The sequence below is a fragment of the Aptenodytes patagonicus genome, chromosome 4 (genome assembly GCF_965638725.1).
Source record: "Aptenodytes patagonicus chromosome 4, bAptPat1.pri.cur, whole genome shotgun sequence".
Taxonomy (NCBI): domain Eukaryota; kingdom Metazoa; phylum Chordata; class Aves; order Sphenisciformes; family Spheniscidae; genus Aptenodytes; species Aptenodytes patagonicus.
The window spans coordinates 27374038-27395772 of record NC_134952.1 but is presented as its reverse complement, the minus strand read 5'-3'; the positions used below and the strand labels follow the sequence as shown (position 1 = coordinate 27395772).

General features: G+C 45.3%; 1 protein-coding gene across 2 annotated transcripts; it reads right to left on the bottom strand.

Annotated features, from left to right (window-relative positions):
- Nucleotides 1–6446: 6446 nt before the first annotated feature.
- Nucleotides 6447–11666, bottom strand: UCHL1 (ubiquitin C-terminal hydrolase L1). 2 transcript variants are annotated; one of them, XM_076336169.1, is made up of 9 exons: nt 11535–11666; nt 11364–11375; nt 10884–11012; nt 9576–9726; nt 8166–8251; nt 8042–8089; nt 7599–7668; nt 7164–7222; nt 6447–6873 (listed from the first exon to the last, which is right to left on the bottom strand). In XM_076336169.1, exons 1-9 carry the CDS (start codon nt 11565–11567, stop codon nt 6787–6789), a joined length of 675 nt encoding a protein of 224 aa, XP_076192284.1. In that variant the 5' UTR covers nt 11568–11666; the 3' UTR covers nt 6447–6786. The 2 variants fall into 2 exon arrangements, with proteins under 2 accessions (XP_076192284.1, XP_076192285.1); XM_076336170.1 differs by lacking the exon at nt 11364–11375.
- Nucleotides 11667–21735: the final 10069 nt, after the last annotated feature.

The following is a 21735-nucleotide window of genomic DNA, read 5'->3' as shown; positions in this document are numbered from 1 at the left end:
GTATCTAACCCCTTCTCTTGCTTTGTTCAGTAAAAATTGATCCTGACAAATATGTTGTTTATTGGCACGACTTGACCTTCAGGTCCATTGTTCAGTGAAAGGAGAAAGAATGGTTCGTAAAGTCAGAAAAAGTATCAAGGTAGCCAAATAATGATATTATTTTCTGAATGATCTTGTTCCTTCATCAATACTTCCTCACACTATTCCATAAAACCACCAGGAACGTGGCCACAACTTTGCCACCTGACTCTTCTGTATGTCAGAAAGCCTGAATACTGCAACCAGCCTCTTCACTGTAATCATCTGCAGTTCAGATTCATGCATGCTCTTCAACTTCCTACTGTTCCTAAACATTTTTGTGGGATGGGAGGGGGAAAAGGAGGGAGAAAGTAATATTTCTTGAATCACGATGCAATAGAGGTCTACTGGAGAAATATCTTGAGGCATTAGAAGGGGACTCAAGGGACTATACGTCAATACAGACCCGCTTTTGCAGACAGACATGAGTTCACCTGACTGTTCTCCAAGTCAATCAAGTTGTGGTTAGCCTAACACTGAGCTTTAGCTAATAAGCCATGCTAAGAGGTAGGGTATATTAACTCAGGCCCAAAGCCAAACTAGTGTAAATATAAAACTCTGCCTGCAAAAAGCTCCACGTGTAGTTATAAAGTTAGTTTTAATTCCAACTCTGCCATCAGTTTCAAGCATCACCTTAGGCAAATCACTGAATCTATGTCTCGGTTCCTCACTTGCAAAGTGGGGACAGTAAAACTGCATTTCTCCCACTCTCCATACATTAAGAGTGGAAGCTGTTCTGGTAAGATGTTAACACGCACATGTATAAAGACTTGAAAAGAAAATGCAATTCAGTCTGGCTATGGTGCTGTAAGTAATAAGACCTCTCAGTATGGTACTGAGTGTTCTTAAGCAATGGAATTGACTGTCTTGTTTTTTATAGTACTATTCTTGAAATGCTAAACCCACTGGATACCTTTGCCCAGTCTTGTTCCTCCAATGTCATGCAGATCTCACTTTTTATATCTTGCTGCAGGCCTTGCAATATCAGCTAACCACACCTGAAACTCATCTAAACAGAAAGTACATAAGAAATTTTCAAATCAGTTCTATGTGCATTGGGCTTCATCTAGAACTACATTTCTGATGCACGGCAATTCTTTAAGGTGTTGGGAAACTTCATTAAACCGTCTCATGTTGTTTATGGTACTGCTGGAAAGATGACCGTTAAAAAACAAGCAGAAATTCTCTCCTTTTCCCATTTTCCCTATCAAGCATTCTCCGCTCTTTTTTCCGCACCACATTCCCAGTGGGGTGCCCTGTCACCCTTAGGGATGTTACACACATCCTCAGGGAGGAATCCCCATACTTCTGTTTCTGATTTGTTGACCGTGGAAGAGCTACCTCAGATCTGCCCCTGGCCTCTGCTTTCCCCAACTTTCCTCTGCTTTCTTCGTGAAGAGATGACCCTCCCATCAGTGACAAAACCTGCACCTCCTCCTAGATACATCAGCTGCTGTTCCTGCAGCCATTCATGTCCTTCCACCCCATCCAGAGCAGAAAAGCATCAGCCAGCAGCATCAGCCTCCAGCTCTTCCTGCGAGGAATGGCTCCCCCACTCCTGGCACAGGGAGGAGACTCACGATGAGCTCCTCGTCAAGGAGCACAGCACTCCGTTCCCAAGGCTGGAGCAACGCTGATTGCCGTCCCAATTTTTCATACTGTAACAGGTAACCTGGGGCAGTTTAACAAAAGCTGGTTGTTAAATCCTGGTCCCTTGCAAACTTCCAGGGATGGAGATGTCCCTGTTTCTCTGATGACTTGTTCCAGTACTGTACTACCTTCCCAGTGAAGTACTCTTCTAGTTTCCGGATGTCCCAAATTGAACCTTCCAAGCTGCAATTTGTGGTTACTGCCCTTTGATATACCATCTCCTACTACCAAGAAAAAAATTGGCTTTGTCATCTTTGCAACTGCCCTTGAAGTAGTTGTAGGCTACAATTAGATCCTCCCTTAGTCTCCTCCATGCCAGACTATACACACCCAACTCCACCAACCTCTCCTTGTAGGCCATATGCTCCATGCCTCTGGCTGCCTCAGTAGCCTTCTGCTGGACCCTCTCCAGATTCCTCCACATCCGTCTTGGACTGGGGCGGGGGGGAACACACACACCCGGAACTGAACACGCTATTCCAGGTGCAGCCTCACTAGTGCCAAGTAGAGATGGATAGTAACTTTCCTCCATCTGCTGGCCTCGCTCCTCCCAATACAACTCCCAACATAGTATGCAATTTGCCTTACTCGCAAGGAGAGCACACAACACATGGGCTTATATTCAATTTGGCACCTGCCGTAACCCCCAGGGCCTGTCAAGCAGGGCTGCAACTCTGCCCGTCGCCTCCCAGCCTGTGCAGAGACATGCGGTAGCTCCAGCCAGGTGCCAAGCTCTGCACCATGTTGAACTCTGTGAGGTTCCTTCTAGCCCCATCCTCTCATCTATTGAGGTCCCTTGGGTTTGAAGCATTTGGAATGTCCACCACTCCCCGTCACTTAGTATCACCCTGTGTAAGAATTTAAAAATGACAAAACACGAGTGATATTTTAATTCCTTTGGTCACAAAGGAATTTTAATGCTGTTACTCAGCTTCTGGCTGCATTTTTCCCAGTTCTTGTTTGCTCCCATTTGGTCCACAGTCTCACTGAGCTGCAGTCCTGCCATCAGCCTCTTTTTGGCTGTCAGCAGCACCAGGAGAGGGATCCTGTCACTACGAGGTTTATTGCCCGTCTCTTGTTTTCTCCCTACGCCCAGCACCACAGGCTGGTGGGGACTGGCCCCTAGAGCTCCCCGGTGCCTTTGCATCAAAGGCAGAGGATACTAGTATGTCTAGTTCCCTTCTTCAAGTAACTACTTCTCCATCTTAAATATTTATAGATTGATAAACTGGTCTGTGCATCAAAAGCTGGACGCTGCTGGAGTTACTCCCACTCTTTCTTTCCTTACTCCTCCAAAAAAGAATCCTATTTAGCATGGAAATAGTGCATATATTGTATAGCGGTATATACTAGACAAAGAGGTGGTGTGGTGCTGTATCAGCTATAAGCAAGCTATGGACCTAAGCCAAAGGGTATTGAAATGCGTAAGAGGCTTTGGACATTACAACACGCCTAAGTTAACTCTTGACTAAACTAAGGATTGGATATTTGGCTCTGAAATCAGAAGTGTGCTTAGGCATGTGAGTGGTCCCACTGAAAGCGGTAGGACTACCTGTGGACTTAACATTACATACGTAGTTGAATAACATTGCACCTAGATCTGTTTTGGCATTGGTGGCCCCTAAATCAGATTTGTTGCTGAAAGTTTCCCAATGCTGCCACCTACTGAACAGGTTAACTGCAGCTTTCAACATAGCGAAGAAAACTCTTAAAAAAAATGATAGATTGCGCAGTCAACCGTGGATACGATTCTAAATTAGCAATATACAGGTCTAAACAGATAAGCCCAGAATCCTACCTGAGATTCTTAAATATTTCTCAAATATTTCCAAGGATAGTTCTATATATTAACTGTTAAAAGTCCACCTCTGGAAGGCTGCACAAAAATGGCAGGAACCTGTTAATTCAAATGAAATAATTCACTCAATAGACTCCTCACGTATCTGGAAGAGCAGCAGTGGCAACAGCCAGTCACAGGTTTTTCTCAGAGTGGGCATAAAACACAAAACAGGCTTCACAAGCTCCTGCTCTTCTCAGTAATTGTCACAGTGAAAATTCAGGGGTAAATTCAGGAAAAACACGTAGGGTTTTAGATGAGAAATGGAGAGGGTCAAAAGAGCTAATTTAATCAAGGAATGGTAACAGTTCCACATGGAACTAGATTTAAAATAAAAATACAAAAACGAGAAAACAAGCAGAGACAAGAAACAAAATGAGCTTCACTTCAGATAGGATGTGACCAACAGAAAACATTAAGTTATCAGAGAGCATCTTCTCACGAAAACAATGTGTTTTGATTCATAGCACTCTAAGAAAGCCTACAGACATTTACATCTCTTGGTCCACACACTTCTGCTAAGGTGTGAAACAATGGGCAAAGATTAAAATTCAAAAGCTTGCAAGTAGGTAAAACTAGCCGGAAAATAATTTTGAGATTATACACACCTGATGTGACTTTAAAACATCTTCCATCTTCTCTATTTATGGCTTATTCTATACGGTTTTGTCATGGCACATACACGCTTCCATGCATCATGATTTTTCTTCTGAATGCAGTAGCACATCTGGAACAGCTGCACTGCTAATATTGCAAAAGCTTCCATCTATTCAGCTTACAGATCCCCACCCGTTGTTTGAAACCTCCTTCCTCCAAAGTGACTCTATCCCAACTCCCGAGATCTTCGCCATCCCCAGCAACTCATCTTCCTCTTTCTACCCAGGCTGTTTTAGAGGAAAGCCCAGCTGTTTGCCAGGCCCCCGCGGTAACCTCAGTAGGGAAAAACAGCCTTGCTAGTGATGTTTTACATGAGCGGATGGGTAACATTCATTCCTTAGTTGCTCTCTTTATTTCCATCCTTTGAAGCTGTACCTGGGACCGGAAGGTGAGAAAATAAGAAAGGTCTGTCACAACCCTTTGCCTGTTTTTCTATGAGACCAAAATTACTCAAATGTTGCCTTTCGGTAGATTCTTAACCCAGAAGCTTGAGCGAAAGAGTGGAAAAAAAGTATGAAACACTAAAATAACTTCAGTAGCACTGGAGACTTATATTGCCAGATTAAAAAAAAAGAAAAAAACTGTTAACATCTGGCTGCTGCAATCACTATAAAAAAATACAGTAGTATCTCAAAGGCACTTTCAGGTTGCTTCAGCATTGACTGCCTGCCTGTGTAACTGTACACAGGCACAGTTACAGCAGGTACCCTCGGCAAAGGCCTTAAAGGCATGAAAAGGGACCCCTGCAGAAATAAAGCATGCTCCCTCAGGTATGGCATACAGCTGACTGGGCTCTGCTCTCTCTTCTGCTCCCTCCTCCTACCGTATCTGATTTTTATTGCTCCTTCCATCATCCTCCCGTGCTCATGCCACATGCATTTCCTCTTCTCTTGCAGGCTCTGTTGCTAAGCAGCCTGAGCCGCAGGCATGGCTCTGAGCCTGCGCTGGAGCAGGAGGCTGCAGCGGAGGTGCCCCAGGAGGCCTCCCTCCACCCTGCGACAACATCCACTAACAGGCAGAATAAGATGCTGTTGTAGAGAACAGCGAGCGACAGAGACCTTTTCTTGGCAGATAGCTTTCGCCTCCCTGCTAACAGAAACTGAAAGAGACTGATGTTCAGAATTGAAGTACTCTGAGCTTTAGCTAATCCTCAGAATTTGAATTAAAATGTGTAACAATCCCCTGCTAGCTTCAGCTATCAGGTAATTACATGAGCAGTAACAAGGCCCAACACCAAACACCTTCAGACCACACATGGCTTTAATCAAAGCTTGTATTTCAATTACCCTTCAAAAAAGCCTAGAAGCCGGGAACAGTTTGGAGCATAGAGAGAGCACTAGCGACCACCTAAGAACTGAAGTTACGCAGCACCATACAACATGGCTGGCAGGCACAGACTGGGACACAATGCATTAGAAGAAAGGCCCGACTTGAAGGGTGTTTTATCCCTTCTTACAGCTACCCGAGGTATCAGCAAGGAGCTGCAGATAAACAGCAGCTAAATCCAGGTAAGAATAGTTTCCACAGGTCACGGAGTTGAGGCCAAGGAATATGTAATATGTATCAAGTATCTTTCTTCCCCTTGAACCCAAAATTTCATCCTGCTATTAAAAATTCATGTACTGTGGGTTTCTCCATTTTTAGGTCATTTTGGAAGGGACAGGTAGTATAGCCTCTTTCAAGGCCTTCCTAGCACAATCACAAGTTAATAAGCACACACCAGCTAGCCAAGGACTGTGTTCAGCATTAGCCAGCAGATTGCTTTTAACCACAGGCAGGGAAAAAACCTGTTCTAATACTGTCTCCTGTAAGGAAAAACACCACCAACCAATTCAGTGGGTATTCTGTTGCTTGTGTCATTAATACATACAGCCCCTGTTTAAAAGCAGACAGCTTCAAGTTTACATTTCAGTGTTTATCACACCTTAACCCTCTAACTAAATGTATTCAGGGTGGCAAATTGCTGCTTAAGAGTTTCAGACTGGACATTAGGAAAAGCTTTACTAGAAGGGTAGTGCAGCACTGGAACATGCTATGCAGACAACGGTGCATCTCTCCATCCTTGGAGGCCTTCAGGAGACTAGAAAAAGCAATTGTTTGCTAACCTGAGGCTGACATTAACTTTTCACTCAGAGGAGAGCTTCAAGGGTCCTTTGAAAACAGGGTTTATAGAGGATGCCACATGTAACTCCTTTTAGAGAAAGTTAGTGATCACTTTAGTCCATTTAGTCTTCCAGCAGAACATTTTATTCTCATTAAGGACAAGGAAATATCAACCAACAGCTCAATTAACATGACACAGATTAAACAAGCCCTGTTAAGCATTTTCTACTTAACATGTGACAAAAGAGTCTAAAGACATCCGATATGTCCGAACTGTTCACATTAAAACTTGAGCTCATCCTTTAGCATAAGCTCAGCTGATGTTGCTCCTGTGTATAGCAAAAGGTGGAAACAATTTAAGTTACCAGAACAGCTGTGTTTAACAAGTACTGAAGCGCTGGAGTTTAGACTGCATTTACTGGTGTGCTATTAGACTGCTTTCCTTGCATCTCTTCAGAGTCTCAGGCAGACTTGCAGAAAGCCACAGCAGAAAAACGAACTTCTCCTTTTTCACGTTCTGTAAATTGTCTGCAGATCTTAGCAGAATCCTTGGAAGATAAGAGAAATGCTGTTTAGACTATCAGAATACACTTGCTGTTAGAGACCAAGTCTTTGCAGCTCCTCTCTGGGTCCCACCAACTAAGTTACAAGGTCTCATAGGACCAGCTAATACGCTTAACAGATATCTAGCTCTGTGGCACAACGCTCCCTCGTTACCGTGGTATAAGAAGGACCACCTTGTACAGCAAGTAGGTACAGCCACTATATACTGAATGCATGCCTCTCACCCTTTTATAAGCCGTTTTCACAGAAAAAAGCAGCTAGGGAGAAGTCCTACCTTCAATAGCAAGTCATCTGAGCTTGTGCCATGGTTTACAGGAAATGGCATACGCCCATCTGTGAAAGAAAGTCCAATCACTCGGTGTACTTAATATTACTTCTGAATTAGCAGAACTGAGCATAGTGGACCCAAGAAACAAGTACACACATGAAGATACTTGGGAGGTCAGAATAATTGTCAATACATAGCTTGAGCGAGAAGGGGACTAAGTATTCCCAGCTCTACAGGAGATGACATGCTTTACAAGAGGGCCTAGGCCTTCAGTGCAACCCATCTTCAGTTAACATCTTCAAGTGAAGGTACAAACTACGTATTGGCTTTGAGAGCCTCAGTAAACAGCGTAACTAGCTCCAAGTATCTAGCCTGAGCCCACAGTGCTGCTGTACAGTGTAAAGTAGGCCCAGTCCAACTCCAGAGTTCTCAGGACCTTACCCAATTCATACAGATGTCCATCCACATTGACAAACAGAATGAAGTGGAAGTTCACACTGTTGTCCTCAACCTTAGGAGAGACCATTAGATACATTTGTTAGATTGAAAAAAGCCTAGTACTGTGAACCCTACTTGTGACTACAGGACAGAGATCTCAATAACAAAGCAACAGCAAAGGACTACAAAGTTCAGCTGAAGAGGTCTCTGCGAGACCTCTACAAGGTCAAGAGCCAAAAATCCTCATGTACAGTCGCATTTTCAGACTGGGTGTGAACCCAAATTTTCAATCCACATTTGAGGAAGAAACCCTACACAAGCATTCACCCATGAGTCACTCATTTCTCTTTCCTCATGAGCTGTAACAGCTACCTGCCAGAGAAAAAATTGTTTTGCTCTACCACCTTCATCAACCCCTTCTCCCAAGATTTTACGTGTTATCTTACCCGGCATTGTCCTTCTTGTGCAACCGAATTGTGGACTTCCTGTATAGCCTTAAGAGAAAGCAAGATACAAGTTACTACATCCTTAAGTGCCGATAGCTGTCAGCAGTTTGCGTAGTTCATATACCTTATTATTTGCAAAATGCTTAGCTCTCTCTTCAGGAGACAGATCAGCTGTTTCATCAAGAAACTTCTTCAGGGCAGACCCCTCATCTGCACAAGATCGAAGATTTTATTCAGTATAGGTAGAGCATCAGTTACAGTTCAGATGCAGCCCAGAGTAATCAATGCTTGTTGCACTAACTAGGAGTCATTGCATTCAGCTTGGAACTATCTCCAGCATAAGCATATTCTAACTGCCACTTGAAGTAAGCTTGTTATTCAGAAGCTATTAACAACAATCTACACAAACAGCCAGAGTTCAAGTGCTTCAGGGTACTCTGGATGCTTGTCTTAGAACTCACTTTCAAATGGGATTTAGCTTTTCTGATTCTCCCCCTTGCAGATTTGGCAGAGGTGTTCAGTCCTATTTTAAAGAAATTCAAGAGAGGTGCCAGCTGTGAGAACACTTAAGTATCAACTAACAGAATATGGGTAGATGAAATTAAGTTGTCTCCCTGCCTTGAAATGAACACAGCCCTTGTCATGCTAGGCTTACTTTGGTTTTCCAGAACATAAATTAGTAGTGCAGTACTAAGATGCATTGAGTTCTGGTCTTACATGCAGCATTCATTTCACTCATCAAGAGTGTGCTATTTCAGAAAATCCTCTCAAGAAGAGTAAAGCAAAGCTACTCCCATTTAGCCTTCCATAGCTATTTTCCTTTATTTAAGAAGGAATCCCACGTCACCCAAAGGGTTCAAGTTCTCTTGGAATAATAAGAAGTTGTATTTTGCAGATCTCTAGTCTTTGAACAATAAAGTATTTCCTGGACTCAGTGACAGCCCTTTTTTAACAAGAACTTGCCATCCTGTTTCCTAGGAGTTTCCAGCCACCAGTTGCCAGTTTTATATCCTTTTCTATAGGAAAAGAACCATCAAAACTATTACCTCTGCAGGAAAAGTCTACTTACAGACCCTTATCATCCTATACTACTTTCCCAGCAAGACAAAAACATGTTTTAGACTGATTTACAGGCTACCCTGAGCAAGTCTGTTTACATTAGACGTAAGTGGCATGAAGAACTTTATCTCTTCAGTTGACATCATCAACACCAATGTCAACAGCTACTTCTGAACATGGTACTTCCTAATTACAAATATACTTTGGCCAGTCCTACTATGTGCCCTTTTCCTCTTGCATTGCTCACTAGGATGATACCTCTGCAGCTACCAGACAGGAGTCAAAGTACATTCCCTCCTGTGATTCAGGCAGTAAGCAAGACCACACACCCCTCTCCCAAGAGCTGAAAGACCCACTTACCAAGTGAAGCAGTACTGCATGCCTTAACTTGGCTTGCATGAAAGCCCCAGGTGTCTCCCATAGCTTCAGCTATAGGAGAATGGAAATTCAAGCACTTCAGAACACGCATACTCACCAAGCTTCAGTTTGCCTTTGTTATTAGCAACTGCATGTATCAGACCAATTGTCCCGCAGGAATTACTGACTGTCTGCTTCAGGAAATACACTTTGGAACTGATTTCTTGGTCCTTTATTTTCTCAGTCTGTTGTTTCCTGAAGTTCTCATGCTGTAAACATATAAGTGTCTTAAGCATTTCACCACAGTGATATTTTTATTGTGCAAACTACTAGACAAATGAGTTGTGCAGGAGAATCAATACTAGGATTGGACAAAGATTTACCCAGGAAGTCATCTTTGTGGCACAGGTCCAGTAAAGCATCATATGTCTATACTGGATGCAGGCCAAGTCTTAATGGACTACCTGCATGACTCAGTCCTATCCAAAAGCACTGTTCTTAGCCTCTCCATCTGTTCTGTACACTGGAAATAGCTTGGGATGAGAAATCATGTAATGGATAGGCTCTTTTATATCTTCTCTCAATTGTTTTGGTTCATTTAATGAGACTACTTAGCATGTCTCTGCAATAGCTTGCCTTTGTACCTTTAGGTTACTTTGCTTCACGAACCTCTCCCCATCAGAATAACATATAGACAAGTGTAAAACCACCCATCACTACTGACAAGCTATAATCCTTCCTTTGAAGAACCTGTTAAATATACTTTATTTCAAAGTCCATCTCCTCATCTACTGCCTTAGCATCAATTGGACTAAAAATATTAATCATACAGAAGTAAATTACGCCTCTCCAGATGCAATGATTCAGCATGGTAACAGAATCGCTACTCCTCACACCCAAGATGGCTAACGTTTTTTCCTCAGTGCGATACACAAAGCAAAGTGTAAGAGAAGCACTAGAATAAAAGGCCTTGTTTTGTTGCCCAGTGCATTTTAGTTCAGGCTATTTGGAGGCTGGGGCCAAGCACCCAGCACATACTACCCACCACCCCACCAGCCACCTACAGTCCCAGTGCAAGCCAAACCCACTCCCAACCATCTGATGCTTGGAGAGATGACACAGGCACGCTCCTGACAGCAGCCAGCGGGTATAGACATTGCTGCTGACAACAGCCTGCTTTTTATTCCAGGGGCATTTGGACCAGACATGGCCTAGTTGGCCTACCCGGGGTGACAGCAGAAACCCTGTACGTCATCAGCTGTCACACAGCACCAGGGGCAGCCGCAGGCTCGGCGCCTGAACCCAGCCATTGCCTCCAGGGCTGCAGCCCAGAGGACCTGCGAAGGAGGACAGTCCAGGAGGGACACAACAGCCGCCCCCCCGGGAGCGCGCCCCCACCCCGCGGGGGGCACCACCCACCGCCTACCTGCTCGGTGAGGGGGAACAGCAGGAGCATTGCGCAGGCCGGGACCGGCACGGCGCCCAGCGCATCCTCCTCGAAACCCAGCACGTCCACGAAGCGCCAGCCGGGACCCACACCCAGGCGGGACAGCACCTGCACGGGGCACAGCGAGCGGGTGGCACGGCCGCGACATCCTCCCCTCCCCGACCCTCACGGCGGGACCCGGCCTGGCCCCCCCCGCGCCGCGCCCCAGTGACACAGCACAACGCGCGGCACCGCGGCGCCACCTGCCGGCCGCGCCCAGGCGCCGCCGCCGGCACCACCCGCCCGAGAGGGGGCCCCCAGGGGAGGGCGCGGCCTCAGCGTCGCTCCGCAGGTGCGGCCGCGCCCCGCGCGGCGGTTCCGCGCCGCTCCAGCCGGCGCTGCCCCGGCAGGGCGCGATGCCGAGGGATGAAGGGAGAAGGGGCGGCGCCCGCCCGCGGCGGTCCTGCGGCGGGGACTCACTTTGTTCAGCATCTAGAAGACAGGGCGGGGAGAGAGGGGTGAGTGCCGGGAAGAGACGGCGCCCCACCGCCCGCCCCCATCACACCACTGCGGCCCCGGCCCCATCCTGCGGCCCCGGCCCCATCCCGCGGCCCCCATCCCCATCCCGCGGCCCCGCCGCCCCTCGCGCACCTCGGGGTTGATCTCCATAGGTTGCCAGGCCATGGCTGCAGGGAGCCGGGAAGAAGGCAGGCTGCGCCCCAGGAACGACGATGACACCACTCGCGCAAACCCCCGCTGCCGTCGACGCTGCAGCGCGGAGCCGCCCACCCGGCTCTTATATAGGGGCGGGCTGGCCCACTCCGCGCCGCGGCGGAGGGAGAGGGAGGAGCAGGGCACGACCAAAGTGCGGCGGGGGATGGGGGGCTCGGCGGTGCCAGCGCCGGCGGACGGTTGGGCCGCGGAGCGAGAGGCCCGCGGGGGGTCGGTGTGGGGTAGCCGCGGGGCGGGGGAGAGCCCAGCCGGGGCTGCGGGGGGCCGAGGGACACTGCCCGACCCCGAGGCCCGTTTCTTCTGGGGAAGCGGGGCGCGGCCGGCGGCGGGGAGGACCCCGGCCCGCCTTACGTCGGTGTAGAGAAAGTGCTAGAAGCGGCGGGGCCGAGGTGGCGGTAGCGGGCTCCTGCCCTGCCCCGCCCCGCCCCGCCCCGCCCGTCGCTCCCTCACCCTCCTGCTGTGTGTGTAGTTTATGAAGTATACCATGGTTTTGGTATTCGACATAAGCATTAGATACTTATTTTTAAAATTTCAGTATGATTATAAAACTGTCAGGAAAGTCACCTGTCTGCTGATTGCATCTCTGCAGTTTGAACCAGTTCCTGAACCAATCCAACGAAGTTGCTTATAAAACATTGGGCTTTTTATCTTTTATTCATGACCTGACAGTTTCCCCATGCAATGTCTTTGGACTAGAACACCTCTGAACGAGGAAACAAAACCAACCTACTTGCAATACCAGAAATCACGTGGAGCCCAACAGCCTTTCAGACTTCACTGGTAAACAGCCAGATGGGAGCCTTGTGGATAACCGAGAGATGCTTCACGGTTATCTTTCAAACAATGCAAATACTGAACAAAATAGTCAGCTGAATATCTGCAGCCTGTTTGGTTTTGATGACTTTCTTCCTTTGGTTTTCCACCTTGCTTCAGAATGATTTGGACCCCAGCGTGGCAAAATTTCTAAGTACCTGCCTAATTTCAGGCACATTTAAATTATCTTTAGATCTGCTGCACTGTTAGTTAGTGGGGAATCATTCACATCAGGTGGTTGCACACATATGTTTTTGAATTGAGACCTATTTATCAACCATACTCAGTTTACAATGAACTCTTAGGGAAAGAAGCTTACAGTTTAATCTTTGAAATATGGCCATAAAAGGTTCAAGATACGGTGTCACATTGGTTCTACCTGTAACAAGACTTACTGAAGAAAAGACAGGATAGCAAGGAGGGTTTTGTATTTTATGTGCAAAGCTGGGATGTTTCCAGACAGGATAAAGCCTTGAGCAACCTGGGCTGATCTCGTAGCTGATTGTGCTTTGAGCAGGAGGTTGGTCTGGAGGCATCCGGAGAGCCTTTCCAACCTGAAGCATCCCGTGATCCTGTGATTCAGTCTATCACAGTAAAGGGAAGAGCAGTACACACTGTTCAAAGATTTTCGGGGAGGAGGGGGGGAAGGTTCACAGTAAATGACAATATAGTTTATTTCTGTTTTTTCCCCTTACGTTTTAGCTGAAAACAGTCATTGATACCTATAAGCAAGCTAAAAATGGCCAAAAATATTTATTCCATATATAGCATCTTTGACTGTCTTTTCTTTTGTGATCAACTCTTCATGCACTGTAAGATGCAAGTAGAGCAAAGCAACTTGAATGAACAAATATGATGGTAATGGTCCCTGATACATATGTAGGAGAGACTGCATGCAGCTCCTCTGAGAGGATGGCAAAGCACACATCTTGCAGCCTACAAAAGAGAAGGCTAAAAATGGCAAGAAAAATCCCATTTCTGAATTGCTCAGTGGCAAATGGTGGTTATAACTTCAGCCTGCCTTGGACCAATGGCAGTGCTCGGATCCCTAGGTTACAGTCAGCCCTGGCTCCTGTGTCTAAGCTGTCGGGAGAGACTGCAAACAGCTGTGCAAGTGTTTCAGTCTCTGTGTGCCACGAGCAGCACACAGGGACCACAGCAGGAGTGATCATTTCTGAGTAAGAATATGTCAAATCTACCAATACATTAATTTTTAATAAACAGTAAGTATAACAAGACAAAACTGCTAAAAATCTGCTACAGTTGCAGAAAAATGCCTGCCTGTGGAAAGTCACATAAAAAGTAAGTGCTGTGTCATATCCAGTCACCATCTACCTCCCTGCAAAGAGGAAGTCTTTGGACCGTCTTTCTTCAGTGCAGGTAGACGTACCTAGCACATTTAACCCAATACGTTCCCATTACTGCAACAAAATCAACTCACCTGAAAAAGTGACTGGAAATACTTCTGCACTTTCTGCGCTGTCCAAATGTAATAATAGTACTTGTGGTGTTCAACACTGTCTGCAAATAAAGCTTTCGCTCAGACGTGTAATCTAGAAAGCGCATACGGAAGAATCTTTGCTACATGTATAATCTTTTGGCAGATTTTCTCTTAAATATAGGACTGGATGGTAGTATTTACTTTCTCCCCATGTTTCAGTTGAAGGTTTACATAAGGAAGAACTAGACCTACAATTAAGGGCTGTTTCTGAGTTCAGAAGATCTCCTAACAAAAGTAGCTATGACAAGCAGGGTGGTGTAGGAGACAAAGATGGCCTTAGACAATGCAGAGCTCCTGAAATGGAAGCTGAGGTTGTAAACTATTCTTTAGAAAATAATTTTCCTATTCTCCTGCCAAAATCTAAGCCCTGAGGCAGTCCAAGTGTCCATCTTCAGCTGCACTACCCGCACCTGCCTAGCAAACACCTCAGACCTGTGTCTTTCTTCATTTTCTTATAATATGTCTTGCTTCCCAAGAGAAGGAGCCCAAACTCATTCCTGGAAATCTCCTTAATTCCCTACCTCCCAAACAAACCACCAGTGTCCATAGCTGGCTGGTGGTGCCCAGGGCAGCGGGATGCAGGTACATGGTGGTGCAGGCGCTGGAGCCGCAGGAACCCGTTACCGCATGTCACTGTTCTCCTGGTGCCTGTTTGCACTTACCCTACAGTGAGTTGAGAGTATTTGAGATTACTGTAAGTACATCTGCTGGGTTGGGGGTAAATCCTGCCCGAGGATTTACCTGAGTTACGACAGCTCAGTTACACCATAGTAGTGTTCTTAAGAGAGGTTGATTTAAACAGAAATGCAGCATCCTTGAAAAATTGCTAGGACCACTTTTGCCTAAGGCCAGTTCTGACACAAGTCATAGTGTAACTAAGGTGGTATCCATCCATCTATTATAGGGATATTCAGGATGCCTTCATCAAAAGCAGCGAGAAGAAGAAACTTGAGAACATAAGTCAGTGGACCAAATAGAGATGTTTTCTTTGGGCTGAGACAACTGTGCTCTGTAAACACCAGCTTCTCTCCCTCGACTATAAAGGGAGCCTATGGGACCCAGTTCAGGTGTAGAGGTCTACAGTGGTGTCACCAGCTTTCAGATGGATGAATCCAACCTTAACTGCCTGGTGATGAGAGAAGGGTACATATTTTTACCTTGCAGCTCACCATAATTAATGTTATGATAATGTGTGATTGAGTATGCATTATGGCATATAGCAAGGACAGACTTTATTTCTGCATGATAGGCTTTTAGCCTGGTAGATATGTGGCTGTGAAACAAGACAATTTCCTATCATTTGGCAACTAGTGTGCAGTCAGTAACTGGAAAGTTAATCAAACACCGTCCTTATTTTTCACCACTAACATTTTCCATGTTAATGTATCTGCATGTCTATGTCTGCATCATTGTAAAGGACAGATGTAAAGGAATTACCCCCAACTGCATTTGCATTTCCACCAAGTGGAGAGAGATATATATTATATTCTCTCTATCACTGCTATACCACCATCACTGCTATCCAGCTATACCACCAAATGTATATAGCTTTTCCAAAATGGAAAAACTGGTATTAGCTGAAGAAAGCCTTTCTCCCAGATTAGGTGCTGGAGTGAGTCTATGTGTTGTGGGTTAACGAAAGTAGGCAGCTAAGCTCCACACAGCTGCTTGTTCACTCCTCCCCAGCAGGATGTCAGCTCTGTCACTTTCTTAGTGTGGCCACGGTAGATATAAAGCCTCACAGACCTAGATCTGAGCTGCTCTTGGTTCTCCACTCTGTAACAGCAAGTAGAATCATTAAATGGATCCCTTAGTCATGCTGGTGGAATTCAGTATGTGCTGCTTAGCCGCTGAGATCTCCAAAGTCTTGCCTGTACCAATTTCTATGTTAATTACAAATTAACAGTAGCTATTCACTTGTACTTATAAGACAAGGCTTTGATTTCAAAACGTGTAAGAATGAGAGACTTAACCCCACATTAATAACCACTTTCCAGAAGTACATCTGGCAGAACATAACCCTTAGTTAAGTTTTAATTCTGTCACAAAGCGTTTTACACATGGTGACCACCCAGTGTATCGCTAATGCAAAGCAGTTGGGTTGTACGTGCTGCTCTTACCAGCTCGGGGATGCAGCAGTGCAGGGGCCCAACTGCTCTGACACTGCTGTGGATGTCGCCCATGGAAGGTTATTAGTCTTGGCTCAACTGCAAGCAACTAACATTAAAAACACAGTGAAACAAGCTCAGTCGGGAAACATCGTCCCTTCCAGGCTTGCCTTTGCCCCGAGCCATTCTCAGAGCCTAACTCTGTAGTGTCTACTGTGCATCTTCAGAGGCCAGTCTCAGAGCATTAGCAGTGGCGAGACACGGAGGCTTTTCTCCCTCTCTACTCCAGGAATTTTTCCACTCTATTCAAGGAGGAGAGTATTTCCAACACCCCACCTTCAGAGAAATGTTTAGACAGTGTTTGTCACTGATGGAGAAACTGTTTTTCTGAAGATGAGTTTAACAAGCACTGTTTTGAAGTGCTTCATACCCAAAGCACATGTGGGTATGAAGAACATCATCATTTGGCCCTTGAGCCTTATTTTTTTAGTGGAGGTGTTTAGCTTATGTATGTGCATGCTGAAACAAATCCCTGTCTCAGTGGAGAAAAATATTTAGATGGCGAGGGGAACTACACTATGGATCAGAAAAACAATAGGACTGTATCACATTCTGCAGCTGCAAATACAAATGCAAAACATGCTGCTCTTTCCAGTATATGTTTATATATGTAGGGCAAAATTCCCACTGAGTGCATTTGCAGCCTGGGCTTTTCTAGCTGTATTTAGGACATTAGACACTGGACTTTTGTCTCTCATTTCAGAGACAAAGCACTGGCCTTCTGCTGTTAGTAAACCTAGCGTTTCCAACTTTATCTTAGCATTCTACACCTCTTAATTAATGTCTATTAGTGGATGTGAATGTGTATATATGCATCGATAGCATATGAGTGGGTTAGCCATTCTGGCCCGAGACGTGGGTTTCCTGACTGCCTCACCAGGAGCTGTACTGCTGCACCGCCTCGGCTGCCCATCAGGAAGCAGAACCGGCAGTGTGGCACTTCCAGGGAAAGCTCCAAGTTGCAAGGGCACCGGGGCTGAAACACAGCAACTGCTGGCGATGGAGAGGTATTGGCCTAAAACTTCTAAGCTGTGCTTTATTTTGTGCTGTTTGAACAACTGCCTTCTCAAAATATGGAAAATTGTAGCCTCAAAGGCAAGTGGCATTCCAAAATCTGTGTTTCATATTCCTATTTCTCAGATGTAGAAAAATATTGGAGATCATATGTTTCAGTAGCCATCAGAAAGCGGGGCTATAGCTCCCACTTTAAGCACCCAAGGCAAGAAAATCTAGCTACATCTTAGCTTTGCAAGTGTGAGCTATTCTCTTTATTTGACTACCTATAATTACAGGCCTTGCTCTGTGGCAACTTCTGAGTATTTTTGTCTGCCAGAGCCACGTAAAACAGTAAACAGATTTTGCTGAAAAGTCAGCCCTGAAAGCACATGCTGCCTTCTAGCAGAGTGCCTAAGCAGCTGCTGTAGGATTTAGAAACTGCATTAATAGCAGCTTTTTCTTACGAACAGCAGCTTTCCCTCATCTGGCCCCTCCAGCTAGAAGGAAGTCCAAAATGGACTGTTTTCCTGCAGTGGTCACTTGGTATGTTCTCCTATTTCAAATATTGTGATTGTTTGCAAGCTAACACAGTCACCCTGCTCACCTCCCCCCAGAACTTGCCTGTAATGATAAAAAAAATGGAGCTGCCCCTGTCTGGATGAGTGGGTGGGCTTGGTAAGCACATCATGTAATCAGGGAGTTTATATGCCTGGGGGCCAGGCCAGGCCGCCTTTCCTTCACCTCACCCATAGGAAATCCTAATATACCACTGTGTAACAGGCAGGGAAAGGAGAGATCAGAGAATTACATCTAGTCAGATGTCTAAGAGATAATTTATAACTTACTTTACAACTATTCCTGGATGCAAGGCTTTGCATTCCTGAAGAGCTAGAAAGAAACTTCGAAATTATCATTCTGCCTTGCTTGGCATCTCAAGAAATCAGCAAACTGCTGGCCTGCAGATTGCTCTGGATTGAACTTGTACCCATAGAGCTTCCATTAATGTAGTGGTAACATGCTCGAGATGGCTAATGCAGTGGACGCGAGAGGGCTCCATGAGTATAACAGGAGGCCTTGATTTAGTTCCTGGCTTGATTAAACTACTGCAGTAATCTTATCTGATACTGATGTCTCGCGGTCTTTGCTTCTCCATAAATAACACAGGGAAGTTTCTCCATGGCAGAATTAGTCTTTCACGATATGCTTGCCCAAGAAGCAAGGAACTCAAAATAACAGGAGCAATACATACTTTCTTTTGCACAGGTCCTGGGAAACAATGCGTCCGGGGGACTGAACCCTCTAAGCCTGTTCAAGCCTGTAATGAAAAATTATATGCTACAAGTTTAATTCTTAAATCTCCTAGCTGCATGTGTAACATGCGTGGTGTTTTTTATTCTTTCTGGAAAATTTTTTGATGTAGTATTTTAAGATGGAGACTTAATGTCACAGCAAGTTGTGTGAATATGTTAGAAAAACAGCTCCAAAGAAAATTACCATTCTGCTATAACTGGATTTTCCTAATTAAATTTCTATGTTAAGCTTGGGTTTAGGATCAATATATTCGGAAAAAGGTTATTTGATGGTGTAGGTTCCTCTGAAATATGAAAGTAGAGTTGCACCACTAGATGGTAGCCTTGCTTATTTCGTAATCACCTCGTTTCTACTTTGCAGCGAGAAACAGTTTCTCAAGAGATGGGATCATTGCGTACTTTAACTATCCCACTACATGGACTAACCCTTAAGTAAAAAGCTGGTATATAGAAGAAAGCAGGGGGAGAAACTATGAATTTCTCCCGAGCGAGCATTTGGGGGCACGGTCAGTCCCGAAGCAGGGTCTGCAGACCTGTGCTGAGCTGAGGAAGGTCGGGTGCAGAGGGTTACTTGCCAGTGGAGACTCCTATGGGCAGTCATTCCTTGTTGCAAAGTCGGGTGGACTTTGACCAAAATAAATTTGCAGTTATAGGTCAAACATAGAAACAGCAAGATGATGACGAAATGATTTTGGTATGAGCTGATAATATAAAAGGCCTCTTTTTTTCCCCTGTTATGTTTATAAATGCTGTTTCACGAGATGTTTGTGTCTTATGTACAGAGGCAGTAATTGCTCAGTATCAATTCCTGAGGGCCGCAACTGCAGGAACTATTTCATTGAACTTGGAAAGTTAACACATCGGATCGCTCTAAACCAAGAGATCTATATTTGATGAGACTGGCTGAGCCTATGCAAGCAGTACATCCACCTGGAAATGTTTCTGAGAAGTCTGAGTGTATTGAACAGCTGTCCATTTAGGATGTATATGAAATTCCTTATTTAGTTTCCCCAACACTTCATTTTTATGACTCTGCTTACTACACTGCAATCCAAAGTGCATTATGTAGACTATGTAACTAAATGTTAATCATAATTTTAACTACATAGCGAAAACCACAATGCAGTGCTTTTACACTTATCATCAAAGGAATGTGAATTTATGAGTATCTTGCCTGGCCATTTCTGTCTGGGAAATATATTAATAGGCTATTCACTAATAATCTCGGGTAACCCGATAGCTGTCTTGCATCTCTCCAATAGATAAAGTGCAAATTCCAGGGAGAGTTCTGCTCCAGTATGCCGTCAAAGCTTTCCCTCCTGCTGGATGATGTGCTTTGTTGAAGAGGGAAGCACCCTGATTTGCAGACGCTGGAATAGAATGAATCACCTTTGGATGTCTCAGGAGGTCGTTGGTCCTGCTGGAACTGATCATGATGACATGTTTCTATTACAGATCTTTAGAACTATCTGGAGGCATTTTTTTGAGATTCATCATAGTTCTGGATCTAAAAATATCAATTAAAATGTGAGTTTTAGCTTATAAAAGTGTTGCTCTTTTTAAACAAATTAGAAGATTAAATAATCCAATTTTAAGACAAATGGAGAAATGTGGGTACTGCTACAAACAAGAACAATACATTTAAGAGTAAGTTATGAAGTATTAAAGTATAATTTCCAGGTGCTTTGCTCTGAATTATTACATCTTTGCCTAATTGTTGCTTCTTCTTGTTCATCACTGTAGTGCTTATAATTGCAAAATTTTTTTCCTGTTCTTTAGGCTGGTGGATGTCAATATGATCTTCTAAAACCATAAATATTTCTAATTAAAGATGCTATATTCCTATTCATCTTAATGATCTCTTTAATTGTGCTCAGTTCATGAGTGTTCTGCTGTTATCAGGAGCATAGTTGTAAAGCCAGGGAACAAAATACTGAGGAAGGTTCTGGAATGCGTAGGAAAAATCATCCCTTCCAGAAAAATAGATTTGCCATTATAAGTGGTGTGATAAATTTTAAGTAGACTTGGGCACTTCAATAGGATTGCTAAATGTGTTTTTGTTTAAGAGAAAATGAGACTGGCCATTTCATTATTGTAGTAGTCTCTGACCTCCTTGTGTCTTTGGTCACTCCAATATGGCACTGTATTTTACTGCTGATTTACATCTGTTGTTCCCTGGACTTGGTAAGATTGTTACAAGGTGTAGGAGTAAAAGGTCTGTTAGCAGTTACATGCTTTTCACCAAGCTACATCCCATGTTAATTTTTTGGCTTTAGCAATGAGCAGTTTCTTCCCCTGTAATCTCAAAAGCCTATCTTGACAGAACAGACAAAATCGCACATATTTGGAAGGATTTAAACAGAAGGATCTTCCCCTGGGTGCGTTCTTTTAAGCCTCGCTACTAACTGTCTGGGATGTTGCTGTGATTCTCCACTCATTCATCTCAAGATGTGCCTAAGGATTCACTCAACCTTACTCTATGGTACCGCAAGTGTGACGTTTCCAGGACTGGTCCCTTTACTTGTTTGATTTCCACACTTGAGAACACCCCATATCTTTCCATCCATGCTGGCTACGGAACTTTTGAGACCCCAGAACACAGCTGCCTGGAGCGCTATGCTGGAGTCAAGAACCCTCCGTTAGACCACAACTAGAGGAGTTCGCTGATGTACATCAGCCACGTGGGTGTTTAACCCACCCCCATGTTGCTACTGGAGTCCATATCCAGCGTGAAGAACAACCCATCCTTCTAGGTGGGCTTCCAAACCTACTTGATTATCTAGCGCTCTGGCTCTCGCTGTTGCTGGAGGCGTCCTGGAATACAGCAGGTGGCATTTCGGGAGCGTAATTGCTACTGCCTCACCTCGGTCAGGGCATTATTACATTTGCCAACACGAGCCTGACTCTTCTTTTTTTCCCCTAAGGAGAAAAAATGATTTTTCATTTTCTTTCAAGGGTACACCTGCCCCCACGCATAAACCCTACCCCTTCACACAAGGACATCTGCTCTGGAAGCTGCCGGTGAGCTGCTGACTAAAAGACCCCCCGTGCCGCAGCGCTGAAGGGGCTACTCGGGGCGGGAGCGGAGGCTGGGGGCCGCACCTCGCGCCCCGGCCCGGCGGCGGGCACACAACATGGCGCCGCGGCGCACGCCCCCCCCCCCCCTCGCCTCGCCTCGCCCCGCCCGCCCGGCCCCCTGCGGGCCGCGGCTCTGGGCGGCGGCCGGGGCGGAGGGAGAGGAGGGGCGGCGGCGGCGGCCGGCGGCCGGAATCGTTTCCTGGGTAAGCGCAGCGGGCTGGGAAGCGTTTCCGGAAGGCTAGCCGCATCCCGCA